This window comes from Macrosteles quadrilineatus, unplaced genomic scaffold (genome assembly GCF_028750875.1).
Source record: "Macrosteles quadrilineatus isolate MER2022 unplaced genomic scaffold, UCM_ALF_1.0 Scaffold_2__2_contigs__length_208266976, whole genome shotgun sequence".
In the NCBI taxonomy this organism is placed as follows: Eukaryota; Metazoa; Arthropoda; class Insecta; order Hemiptera; family Cicadellidae; genus Macrosteles; species Macrosteles quadrilineatus.
Window position 1 is genome coordinate 136,907,439 of NW_026542595.1, and position 13,998 is coordinate 136,921,436.

The 13,998-nt window shown below is 36.5% G+C and overlaps 1 protein-coding gene across 2 annotated transcripts in view; it reads left to right on the top strand.

The window, feature by feature from the left end:
* LOC128987516 (xylosyltransferase oxt-like) overlaps window positions 1-13,054 on the top strand; it is a 31,600-nt gene extending 18,546 nt beyond the window's left edge. The window contains exons 13-17 of one of the 2 annotated variants that reach the window (XM_054408398.1): window positions 160-360; window positions 953-1,107; window positions 7,317-7,475; window positions 8,380-8,541; window positions 10,202-13,054. In XM_054408398.1, coding sequence (XP_054264373.1) covers window positions 160-360; window positions 953-1,107; window positions 7,317-7,475; window positions 8,380-8,541; window positions 10,202-10,208 — 684 coding nt within the window. In that variant the 3' untranslated portion in view covers window positions 10,209-13,054. The remainder of the gene's footprint in view (window positions 1-159; window positions 361-952; window positions 1,108-7,316; window positions 7,476-8,379; window positions 8,542-10,201) is intronic. The other variant, XM_054408397.1, reaches the window with a different exon arrangement.
* Window positions 13,055-13,998: the final 944 nt, after the last annotated feature.

Below are 13,998 nucleotides of genomic sequence, written 5' to 3' on the forward strand. Positions count from 1 at the left end.
CCGCCTGTTGAAAACGCCGAGCGTGTTCGCCAACAGGCTCACGAACATGCTCGCCAGTGTATGGGGGGCTTTAGAGGTGATCTCAACCTATAATTTGCTGCTACATGGGTAACTGATTTTGGCTGTAAAGATGTAGAATGTGTATGCTTGTATGTACAGGCTCTGGTGGTAAGCTCCCAGTTTGACCAGAAGGAGCAGATGTTCCGCAACTTGGCCCGAGTGTTGGGTGTCTGGTCGGAGCCTAGTGTGGCCGTTACATTGGTGAGTGGCTCTAGTGGAGCAAACCTGACACTGCTCTGGGTCGACCCGACAGGTGTCTTGGCAGACGTATCAGAGGCCAGTGTGGATGAGACTTCTGCGGTAAGTTGGCTTCATGTTGTTCTTTTGAATCTTAATACAATGATTGTAACATTTATTATAATGAAATTATGGAATGTCCCTATCAAAAGATATGTTGGGCACTGAAAAATATTCTACATTAAAATATAATGTTCTAGAAAGATGATTACTGCTGGTTATGGGGTGGGGTTGGTAGTTTAGTGGGCTGCACAACAGAATGTAAAGAAAAACAAGGTGGCAATGTCATTGGTTCGTGTCCTAGCGCTACCTACCACTCTAAATTTTTAGTAAAGTTCATCCTTGTACTGTACCGGCTAGTAAAGTTTATCCTTGTACTGTACCGACTCACCCCTTGCCTAATTTTGTATCATGCCATGGAAAGAATGTGCAACGGTGTCGGTGGGACTGCAAAGCGAGCTGTGACAAAAGCAAGTCTTCAGCGAGCATATAAAAACCAGATTCTGAATCTCATCAAATGTTTGAATTCTGTAAAGAAAAGATCAAAGATATATTTTATTACCTTAGCATTTCACGCACCGGCCTGATACCTGTGTTACAAACCAATGTAGTTTACTTAAAAGTCTACCCCCTAACACTGTTGTGAATTTTTCAGATATACAATGTAAAGCCCACACTGAAGACTCCTCTACTGCCAGGAGTGTGGTGGCTGAAGGTAGTGGTGGACAATAGAGTGGTAGCTCACACTGACTTTCTTGTGTCTCCACTTCAGTTCTCTTCCGGTGTAGTCCTCACACAGCAACAGGCCAGGTGGGGAACTTGACATTTTGTTCATAAAATTGAAAAACTCTGTCATAGAGACTGTTACATGGGCATGATGGGCTATGGAGGGAAGGTTACTAGGAAATTGGGGACACCCTTGTTTAAAATACAGTAGATGGATGGATAGGAGGCAGAATTGACTTCAGTAGATGGGAAATGGAGATGGAGCGCCATTGTAAGATAAAACTATTAACTGATTAGAGCGGGGACCAAAGCTGACAGACAGCTATCTAGTGCTATCAGAATCTGCAATAACTGTTTTCATGAAATTTTACTATGTAAATTACATTTATCAAAAAAAAAGCTCAACCATGCAGAAATCTTTAAAAGTTGACTATGGTTTTCGCAATTTTATATGTAGAATGCAAAACATAAGTGAATCATTTTGCACTTTTGTTTTGATAAATTTCTTCATAATCAGATATTGCATAGGTTAACTTATAAAATCGGTGATGTGTAGTTTTGGAATAAAGTCTAAAACTGTGCACCACTTAATTGAGTTTTGTTTAACGTTAGGACTTTGAATTGAATAATAAAGGGGGCGGAAGCTAGCTTACCTTAAGCTTGCCACAAGCTGCTTAAGAAATACACAAAGAACCAGAAGCAGAGTTCAATGTTTTCTAGTTTAATGTGATCCATCCTGTTTGTATTAACGGCTCAACAGATTAAGATTGAAACTTCTCATGTTACAGTCCTTAGAATGGTACAACCCCTGTTAAAAAGTACAGTTAAAAAGGTTATTGTAACTTTTGTGATTTCCTCCATAACATAGTAACTCCACCGCCTACCCATGATAAGGGTTGTCAACAAGCTAATGGGAGAAAGTGTGTTTTAGATTGCTGATACTGTTCATTTACTACTTGTTTATTGACTTCCATCATAGACTAACCAACACAAGTAGACTTCTTATCCCATTGTAAATTTTGAAGCTCGTTTTTTGTGTCTATTAGTAACTTACATGTACGGTGAAACTGGGCGCTAGTGTTGACGAAATTTTGTTTCTATTACTTTAAGGTTATTTTCATTATCTGAGCTTTACTTTTTGGTTATATAACTAAGGGACGAGTTATTGTTTATGATTAGATCGCATTATTTGGTTAAACGAGGTTTTAAATTACTGAAATAACAACAAAACAAATTGTTAACAAAACACGACCTCTTACAGAGCACCGTACAGAACTAACAATAAAATTAGTTTCAGCTGTTCCATAAGGATGAGAAATCTACTAAGAGAGTATGTTTTATCTATGCTTCCATTTAGTGGTTTCTGTTCTCTTTACACTGGTGAATTAAGGGAGCTTTTTTCTTTACATTACACTCCTTGACCAATTTTTCCCAACTTTGACTGAAACATGGTATTTTTCTCCTTAACTAAAAGTTTAAGTTCTTCTTCTGAGACATCCACTAAAATATCTTTCAGTCTATCCCAACAATCATAAACATCTTGTTATACATGGAGCAGCAGAAATATCTGACGGTTTTCAAGCGAGTACAGTCCGGCAGCCGAGTGGAGGAGGGTGTTGGGGAGTGGCTCATTCTCAAGGCCAAAAGTGACCCCATTTCAGTCGCCATGGAGCAGTGGACCGGTATACATCGCGCGTTTGTCGTTGAGGCGTATTTTATTAATGGCGATTCTGTTGTTGATACGCAACGTAAGTTTCGTAGGCATTTTAATGTGGCTCGTGGGGAACCTATCCCATCCCGAAACACCGTCAAATTGTGGGTGGATACCTTTAGATCCACAGGATCAACTGCAAAACGTAGGCCTACAGGCCGTCCAAGGTCAGTGAGGACACCGGAGAACGTGGAGCGAGTGCGACAAGCTGTGCTAACGAGCCCGCATCGCCCGGCGCGTAGACAAGCTGCTGCTCTTGGCATGTCTGATCACTCTATTCGACGAATTTTGCTGAAGTTTTTGGACGATTGCTATTTTATATGGGTGAAAGTGAAGGTCTGCGTGCATACTTACGTTGCGTATCAACAACAGAATCGCCACTTTTAAAATACGCCTCAACGACAAACGCGCGATGCATACCGGTCCATTACTCCATGGCGACTGAAATGGGGTCACTTGGCCTTGAGAATGAGCCGCTCCCCACCACCCTCCTCCACTCGGCTGCCGGACTGTACTCGTTTGAAAACCGTCAGATATTTCTGCCGCTCCCTGTATTAATGACTAAAATCTGTTTCTTAGTTTCAATTGGAAATTCTGCACAAAATCCTTATTTTTTTAGTTTGCTAACATCAATTTTCTTTTCTACTTTGATAATTTCTCTTTTGCCTTTGCATTGTCTTTGCTTTATCTAAGCACCAGCAAAAACATGGTGCTAGTGTTTCTAGTGCTTAGTGTGTAAGCACTAGAAAAAGGTCTGAACGACATTCAGCACCTTTTAAACTTTTAAAGTCTATAATACTGTGTCTGTGTCTTTTATCAATCAAAAAATGTTATCAATTTGATTTATAGTCTTTTCGTCTGGTGATGGCCATGTTTCTTTTATGGATGTTTTTCCGAGGGAATGAGGTGCTTGCAACTGTTAAATTGGTGGCACATGCCAGGCTAAGGCGCCTAGTTCCATTGTTGTTACTGTTACTATGCAAACTCTCTTTTCTATAATACAATCTTTTTTTTTTTATATCTTTTCGGTCAACTTTGGCATTAGCATCTCCTAGTAAAATGTTTACATCATAGTTAGGAATTTGAATCACTGGTTCTAATTGACCATAAAAATCATCCTCCTTGTCATCACTCTTATCCTTTGTTAGAGTATAAATGTTTATTACAGATAGGTTTTTTAATTTCCCTTTTAATCTTACATAACAAGTCTTTCATTCACAGCCTCAAATATGACTAGAGCATCTACAGTATTTTTATTGATAGCAAATCCCACTCCTTCTTGGTGTATGCCAACATTTCTACCACTATACTATATCGTGAAACTTACAGTATTAATGATTCCATTTAATGACCACCTAATTTCCTGCAGGGCTACCATCATCCATTTTGTAGTTTTCTAGTCCCCTGCTTACGATGTCCACAGAGCACCTAACACCGCCAGAGAGCAAACGTTCCAACTTCCAAATCCCAAGTCCTTATGTGACAGTGAGGTTGTTGTCCAATGTGATCCATCCTGTCCAAGGCATTCTGTTGGTGATAAGTAACCAGGAATGTTTTACCAAGGAGGGTGGTTAGCCCATCGCCTCAACCCCCAATATGAATGGAGGACCTACTTCTGGTCAGCGGGTCCATTGGACCTAGCCGGGAGGACTGTTAAGCAGATCCACCGACCTTCCCCCTATCCGCCACCCAGGGGACGCTCCGTATACGCTGAAGTAGGAAAGCGCACGGATACTTTATTACCAGATACAAAAACACTAGGTACAAAAGATACTTAATACTAGATACATTACATACCTAATACTAACAAGTTGGTCCTAACTACAATAACTAACTTGTCTTCAATTGGCTCACAGTGTGGTTTCAGAACTCTTGAGCCATCTCCTCTTCAAGTTTCTCAGAGCTCAATATCCTCATCCATTGTTGCATTGATTTCCTACATTTCATCATGGTTCCAAAGATTTTAAATGTCAAATCCTCTGGCACTTTACTCTAAACAATCCTTTCAAATATGTGCGGATCTTTTTTATTTTACTGATCAGGTCTCGGTGTGCTTCTATAATCTCCCATTTTCCTCAGGAGTTGTTACTTGGTTGCTTACTATAGTGATCTACTAGTTCTTATGTAGAAATGAAATAGTGACAAGACCGGAAGAATGTTGCCAAGTTTTCACTGAAATGTTTAATATTCCAGAACTGATGTACTTTGTACCCTCTGGAATATAGCAAATACATTTGACTTTCATAAATATGTGTTCTTCCTAAAAATAATTTGGACAGGAGAAAAAATATCACCTTGCATTAATTTATTGTGTCAGTGAATAAATTAAATTAATGGTTTCTAAGGAAACATATAATTATTTACTGTCAACATGACTAGCGTCTAGACTGCCAGTGCAAGTCCGAGGATCGGACTCAGATCAGGATCGTGGATCAGATCAGTGGATCACCCCCCACCACCGCACCATGTCGTACGCTTCCGAATCATACCGGCGCATCAGCATAGCTTATCTAACTGTTCGCGGAAAATTGTTATCTGTACCACTGTCGCTGTCAAAACGTAAACGTATAATTTTTAGATTAAATTTGAATGAAATATAATTAAACTATCATAACCTAACCAAACTAACCAAACTTGCTGATAATGATAAACTCGAATGAAGGTTTACTAATCGAAAAATAGCTCTGTTCTAAAAATAAAATTATAAATGTCTCAAATTCAATTTTACAATCTTTTAATTATAAAATTAAACTGTCATAACCTAACCAAACCAACCAAACTTGCTGATATGAAAAAAATTGTTGACAAAAAGTTAGTGCTCCCGGTGGGATTCGAACCCGGCACCTTCAGGTTATCAGCCCGACACGCTATCCACTTCACCACAAAGGCTCATGACTCAGTTCCGTATCGTTGCAGTAATGGTTGACGTCACGCCATCGGCACTGAGCGGTGGTGGGGGGTTTTTCGATCTGATCCACGATCCTACCGATCCTAGGAGTTGCACTGGCAGTCTAGATGCTTATGTCAACATGCTGTTGTGCAAGAACCTTGGACCTTTTACAATGTATAGATCTAGCCATTTTCTATATAAAGTTTTAGTCAAATTGAGATTAAAAACAAACATATTTTTTATTTAAATTGAGCATCCAGCACGGGTCACACTAGGCTGGCATCAGCGGCAAATTTAAAAAAAGCCGCTTATCAGCTTAAGGTGACCACAAAATGCGAAGCTGGCACTGCAAGCCAGCGAGTATTTGTCAGCAGCTGGAGAAGTCAGACATGTTCAACTTTTGGTACCAAGGCAGCGGCGACCACCAAGGCAGGTCATGTGATCACTCACACTCCCTTAAGACAGCCAAAAGCGTAATCTGACCACCTCTAGAAGCTGCCAGCGGCGAACAAAGCAACACATGGTTTTTTTGTGTTCTTGTTTTGTTTTACTGGTTCTGTTTATCTTATTATTAGTAATTTGTAGTGTAGAAATTACTGAGCTAAAGTGGTGGTGGAAGTAGTTTTTTCTTTATTTTTGATTTCAAAATCATCCGTGCTTGTGGGACGTTTCTTCCAGGGACGTATTTAGAATCTATGAGGCCACCGGCAGCTCTCACCAGAGAGGCCCTTCTATATTCTGATTCTACGAAGGTTGGAACTGAAGGGTTTAGAAATACACGGGATATTGCTTTAACTCGATGAATTGACCTTTCCAGCAATCCGATCGGCAAAAAGACCTAGGAGGCTAGTTAATAAATAAGTCTTAATTTTTAAAATATAATATTATGGGTCTTAGCTCAGGGCCAGACATTTTTCATTTCTGTCGGAAAAATGTAGACCTTTGGGCATTAGATCAAAATCGGGTAGTTTTGGAAGTAATTAATTTAAAATTATAATTCATAAACTATAGTCGGTCTATACAAAATCACTGCTAAATTTTAAACGTCTTCTGCGTTCACAGTAAAATCGTAGACATCTGCCGCGATCACAGGGGCATTGTGAACATCTTCTAAGCTCACGGCGAAATAGTGAACATCATGCGCGATTGTATAGACATAAATAATCTTTGTCTTTTGCGATCACAGTGAAATCATGAATATCTCCTGTGGCTGCAGAAAACAGTAAACATCTTATGCAATTGAGAAAAAATCATGGAAAACTTATGGGAACGTGAACTTCGACTCACGTGGTCGCGATAAAATCCTGGACATCTTCCACGATTGCCGATGAACTCCTACATTAACGGGAAAATAGTGAAGATCTTTTGCAGTCACGCAGATTTCATCAACGTCTCCTCCAATCGTAGCAAAACAGAGTATCGGTGAATAAATTTATCGAGAAAAAAATTTGAATCCCCAAGTGAGGCTCCTGGCAACCGTCATGTCCGCTGTTAGGGAAATACGGCCCTGGTTTCTTCAAATGAATATTTAGATACTTAGGCCTATTAAGTACTAGTTTACGAGGAGACTAGAACTGACTAGGCGCATAGTGTGACCGGACTGCCAGCCGCTGCTTGGTGTTAGTTACTAGTCTGTCAGTGCTGAATTTATCTACTATTTATTTACATTTTTTATGTTCCACCGTGATGCAGGTTTCAACACAGTGGCCCCACACAGTCGTACCATGTCCAGGACTCCCCTCTACAGGACCTGCTTGATGCCCCTGACCCTAGCCTAGCGGTCAGAGCAGAGGCCAACGCTCACAGATACGGCAAGGACCTCACTCAGTGGATCGACACTCTAGTGGCTAGGTTAGTACTGTAACTACACATTAGAAAATACTATTTTGCAGAAAGTTGGTAAATCTGATTGATTATCTTGACATGCTTCCTGTTTAGAATATACTTTTCTTGCATTGTTACCTTTTTTTCTTGATCAAACTGAGTTTTGGGTTTCTCGTTTATTATACATGTAATTTTGTTTAATTTATTTGATTTTTAAAAACAAGTTTTCTGTTCACAATTCATATATAATCTACTTCAATATACTTACGTATTATAGCGACCATACCGATAAATTGACTTCCAAATAAGATTTTAACTAGTTTAAATAATAAAATCTTCCTAACCACCCTTAGGTTAGGTTAGGTTTGGTTATTATTATGTGTGGTTGGTATAATAGTATAATACATAAGTAAGTTAGTACCATTACAATTATTTTCTTTAAATTTCACTATGGTGATTGTAAATTTGCCTGTTTCACTTGAATTCTAGTAATTTTCCATGTTTCCATTAAATAAATTATATAGCTTATGCTCAAGGTCTTATTGTAGTTGTGATGAAGCTTGTGCCTTGAACAGTTTTTTTTTCTCTTTTTAACAGCCTAACACATCTTTCCCTTGTAATAAAAGTTGTGGGATTTGTCCCAGGCACATATCCAGCTGCAAGTGTACCACAGGCAAGTTTTCTATATGGTACGACAAAATGTTTTTGTTAGTGTTGACGTCTGTGACAATTTTTATTGAATGTTTCAAATACCTTTGAGAAAAGCTTTCCTAACCCCTTAAATTATTGTGGATATGCCAGGAACCAAACCCATCCCACAGAAGTGTGAGACACCCTAACACTTACCTTAACAACATACCCAGCTGTTTTATTTGACAGGTCGTACCAGCTGTTTGCTCTAGATGATGACAGAGTGTTGTTTGTATCGCAGGTTCTACTCAGTGGTTGAGTCTTGTGCTGTCACGTCCTCTACTCTAGAACTGTGTCAGTCTCTACAGCTGGAGCCGTGTGTCTCTACGTCATGGAGCTCACTCACTCCAGACCCCAAGTCCACTGTCACGGCCATCAACAAAACCACAGGCCGACTGTCCAGGTTAGTAATGGTCTACATGTAACCTTTTGAACTCCAATGTCCAATGTATCTGATAATGTGGGTAGTGTAACCAAACTTACTTACAATCTGTGCTACTTGAGCTGTACTGTACCTGATATCTTTAAGGCCTATTTTGCTTGGAGTGATTGCAGCGATAGTCGCGTGGCGATATTAGCTCCGCGATAGTAGCAGGCAATCGCAAAAAGGCCGCCGTAACAGCGATAGTAGCTGAGCAATAATCGCTGTGCGACTATCGCTACAGTCACTCCAATCAAAATAGGCCTTTAACAACCGGAGAGTCAAGTGCAACTACTACAGAGGGTTTTGGGTTCAAAAATATCTTGGTGAAGTCTGATGAATGGCCTAGGCTTTGTCTTCTTGGCCAAGAGGGAGGACCGTAGATTGAAGGCTCGAAAACTTTCTTGGTCACGTCTGGTGTGGAAATCGAGGAGTTCACCTACCTAAAATAAACAGTGAACAGCTGACAAGAGGAAGTTAACAGATGGGTTTGTTTTAACTATGCTTAATGTATGTGTACTGTACATTAAAAACTTGTAGTATTATAATCATTTGGATTTTTGTGCTCATAATGTGAGGTGAAAAAATTAAAAGAGACATGATTAAATCAATCTCTAAGCCTTGGGCTCTAAATTAAAAATCTAGTTTACATCAAATCGCTCTGAGATAAAAACTAAAATATAAGTGGAACCATGACTCACCTGCCAGTTAAACCATGTGTCTTCTATCATTATTGTACTTTGCCCAAGTTTTCTGTTTCTGTGAATTCAAAATGAAATGTATTTATGACGACTCTTCACAACTCCAGGCGTAAACAGGATTGTTAAATAGATTGGTATTCAGCTTGAAAATCTACTTTTAGGCTACTATATTAACATCATAGACTAACCATCACAATTAGACTTCTCATCCCATTGTTAAATTTGAAGCTTATTTTCATGTTTTCATGGTCTAGTTCATTCAATAACTTTAAGAAAGGACCATGAGGTTCTAAGTTTGCCTCAATAAAGAAGGGGTTTCATTTCATGTTGATGATACCACTGGGCGCTGGTGTTGACAAAATTTCGTTTACATTATTTTAGGGTCAATTTTACAATCTATGCTTCATTATTTGGTTATACAGGGAGGGGATGCGAGCTGGTCTAGTGGTTAGAACGCGGGACTCCGGTTCCAGGGATCCCGGGTTCTAATCCTGCCAAATAACCAATGGATTTTATCCATGTGATGATGCCGCAACCCCTAGGTCTAGCCTGAAGTAATGTGAAAAACAATTCCGGGCTCGTGCCTAGCGTCCTAGGACAAAAAAGGCGGGGAAGAGTTATTGTTTATGATTAGATCGTTTTATTTGGTTAAACAATGTTTTAAAAAACCAAACTAACAAGAAATAAATTGTAAACAATACACGCTCCTAGCAGCACTGGACAGAATTAACAATACAATTGGAATTAATCTACTAAGGGAGTATGTTTAATCTATGCTAATATCTAGTTGCCTAGCAGAAAAAAAAGGATCACTAAACACAGTACCACAGATATTTTACCCTGAGATCTACAAGATTGTGATTCTCAGAGATAAGTGTTGGTAATGAAATTAATACAGTCCGTCACTTCCCACATTAGCTGATGGATATGATTGTGTCTAGGTGGTGACCAAGGTTACGGGCCCCAGACTAGGGGCAACTTGCCAAGCCTACACTGAATTGATGTGATACAGAAGACCATATTTATATATTTTTGTGAAGAATGTAAAATGTACCTAAGGGCCATTCTTTGTGAGCTGTAACATGGTAACTTGTTGCCATTGTCTTGACAGAAACACCAGAAAACACTCACATAGAACGGTCCAAATCACCCTCTGTTTGTCCCTGATTGAAGACTTTTCGTAGAAATATTATTTGTTTAATGATTTCCAAACTAAGTGTTTAATTCAATTCAATTCAATTCAAAACCACTTTATTCATTTCCTGTACATAATACATTGAATACGTGCCTCATTGTATTAACATATTGCTGCTGCTGTAGTTTTTCTCTTGGTTACAATCTTTTTTGAAAATCATCAAATTCTAGCATTTTTTATATCAGCTGCAGTGAAAACACATTTTAATTAGTTTAATTCAAAACTTAAAATTAATTAGTTTTTTTTTACAAAAATTTAACATGATTATTGTAGTTTATCTGGTTTATTTTGCGAACATGACAATGTTTACTCTCTGGTGCACATAGTGGTGTCTGTGTTACCTTAATTGGGGGCAAACAAATTGTGGTCAAATCTTAAGATCTTACCCAAACGTTGTTGTTCTCAGTTTTACCATTATTTAGTGTAGTCTTAAAACACAACTTTTAAATAATTACAATGAGATTTTTTCAAGTTTAAGACTTACACAGCGAGTCTGTTTTAAGCATTTTAAATATGTTGTAATGAAACTAAATTGTAATTTGTCAATTGTATAGTTCATACACAGTAACAAACTTGGACTTCTTGATATTCTTATTCAGGGTAAGATCTTTGAGATTATTTAGGTAAAATATTTTAAGTGCCACTCGATCATCAAGTCGATTGTATTAGTGCATTAAATCTCATCATCACAGATTGTAAAAAATCAGAAAATGGGTATGCTAGAAAATGTCTTAGTACATTCTGAAATTTGAAAAAATAAGATACAGTTGAACCTCTATAAGACGAATTTCAAGGGGTACGGGAAAAATTCGTACTATAGAGGTATTCTTAATAAAGAGGGTCGTTTTATCGAGGTTTAATGCTGCTGTTATTCTTCTTATAGAGGTTTCTCCTCGCTCCAAGGTTTCTCCAAAAACAATGACTGAGGAAGGAGGAGGGATGGGTGGGGGTTTCATGTTGAGACAAGCTTCTGTTTGGAGTACAAACTACGTACTATGGAGGTTAAGATTATGATAAATTCGTCTTATAGAGGTCACGTTCGTCTTGTAGAGGTTTTGTGCTAAGAATATTCGTTGTATAGAGGTTAATCAGTCCTAGTCCATGTCACAAACAAATTCGTCTTATGGAGGTTTTTAACTTAATTACTACGTTGTATAGAGGCGTTTTTAGCATTGACCTATATGAAAGTGTCAAGGGGATTAAGAAAAATTCGTCTTATCGAGGAATTCGGTTTATCGAGGTTCGTACAAACGAGGTTCAACTGTATCTGTTTTAGTGATTTAAGTGTTTAAGTTTAATAATCTTGGGGGTTTACCTTTAGGTAGTGTGTTGTTAGCCTGATGGTTAGCATCTCAAACAAGTCTGGTTCAACTACTATAAAAAATTGGACTAATCTCTTAAATAATTTGTGTAACTCTAAATAAAATTGTTTGTAATTAATAAAAATTACAGCTAAAATATTGTGGTTTAAAGTAATTTAGACTAAAGCAAAAATTCATGAAAGTTTTAATGTTTTCAATTTTGTACTGAATAAAAAATCTTCAGCGGACATATTACTTAATCTTTGCCACTATTAAAATATTTGAAGGTAAACTTTAAATTTAGAAATTAAGTTTGAGGTTTTAAGCCACTTATGTCAGACTCTTAAAACTGCTAAAATATAAAGAATTTCTATATCTTTACCAGTTTTAGCTATAAATGTGAAGAGCAATTAAAACCCACAATTCATTCAAAGTAGCCATTATTTATAAAATCTGTGATGTCGAGATGCAAGTTTTAGCAATAATTGATAGGCAATGAGACATGAAGCATGATCAAACTAAAGATATTCTAGGTTAATGTAGATTTACTAACTTAATACCACACTAGTCTTGAATCTTCTGCAATTTTTACATATATTTATTTTATGTAGCTTTATTTTATAAGAGTTTAATTAATAAGCGTATATTATTTGTAAATTTGAATGTTGAATGTTTTAGTGGTATGTTGTTTATAAATGCTTTATTTTACCTATAGCTTTTTAGCTGCCGTTTGAATATTTGTAAAATATTTAGAATTTTTAAGTGTGTATAATATTGTGTGATTGTCAAAAGAGAATCTTAACCGGTCCTAAAAGTAACCAATCAACATGTTATGGATACAATTGACCAGGTGAAATGGTTTGTCATACAAACTATTACCGTATACTAAAACAACTAGTCGATTATGGTGTGAAATTTGTATTTAAAAATTTGTAACAGATAAACAGATTGTATTTCAACATGTTCAGTAAAATTATTTTTTAAAGATATATTTACACTCAATGTACTGTACTCATATACTCAAAGGTAAATTGATATGAAATGGTAATAGAATGCTTAAAATTGGTAATGAATACTTAATACCATTAGTCCTCTGGATAATAAGTTTCTAAAGGTCCTAGCAGTCAAAATTTAACTGTTTAGTTTATTAATATCTATATTTAAAAACTTTATTTAAAATTTACATTTCTTTGTACACTTTTACAGATTTTTCTTCCTTAAAGTTTATAAAAATATAAACGTTGTTTTCCATTTATCCTTTTGTTTTACGCCTTTTGATCATCTTGGTTAGTTGTTTTTCCAAGAAGATACATGTTTCTTTCACGTTTTATCAAACTAACTGATCATGTAATAACAATTGGGTTTGTTGAGCTCAAGCACATTTTATTTATGACAATCTTATATATAATATATTAATCGTTATGTTTTCCGACTAGTAGTATATTAGAGTACAGTATAAGTCTAAACATATTTTTGAAAATCTTATAAATTTTATTTACAATGCGTGACTTCAATGACATTTGAAATGCTGATCAAATAATGATCAAAGTATGTAACATAAGTTTTACATTTGACATTTATATTTTTGTTTATTTATGATCTCGTTTATTGCTCATTTTTTTAATACTTCATTTGATTTAAAATTACATTTAAAACTTAATATTCTAAGAAGAAGTAGTGTGTGACATTAAAATTATTTGAACTTAAAAGACATTAATACCCATTCAGGAAAACACATTCCATTCCTCCTAGGTATAATTTACTAGCCATATTGCCGTGCCAAGTTATGTGTTTGTGCCATCTTGAGTATGTTTTGTACCATATTCCCGTTTAATGGTTCAATTCAATAGCTTAAAGAAGATAAATTTGTAAATTATAACAGAAGCATAATCCAGTCACATAACTCAACCATTGGTTTTCGTTTGGTTAGTAATTAGGGTACTTAATTTTAAAAAATATAATGTTTGAAAATAGTTTCATTCCATTTGTATCAATAAAAAATTACGTTAGTCGTATGTAAATGATCAAACTATAATTTTACCTATATTATTTTTCAAACATTGTTTTTGCATCAACATATTTGTTCCTTTGTTATTTATAACTCTCCTAATGTTTAATCTGAAGTAAATTCAAAGTTGAAATGATGTTCTTAATGAGATAATCTTAGATGTGTGGCGTTTGAAATATGTGTTCAAAGTTTTTTGTGTCAAAAGTTTGGAAAATAAGTCAGTAAATTTATTAG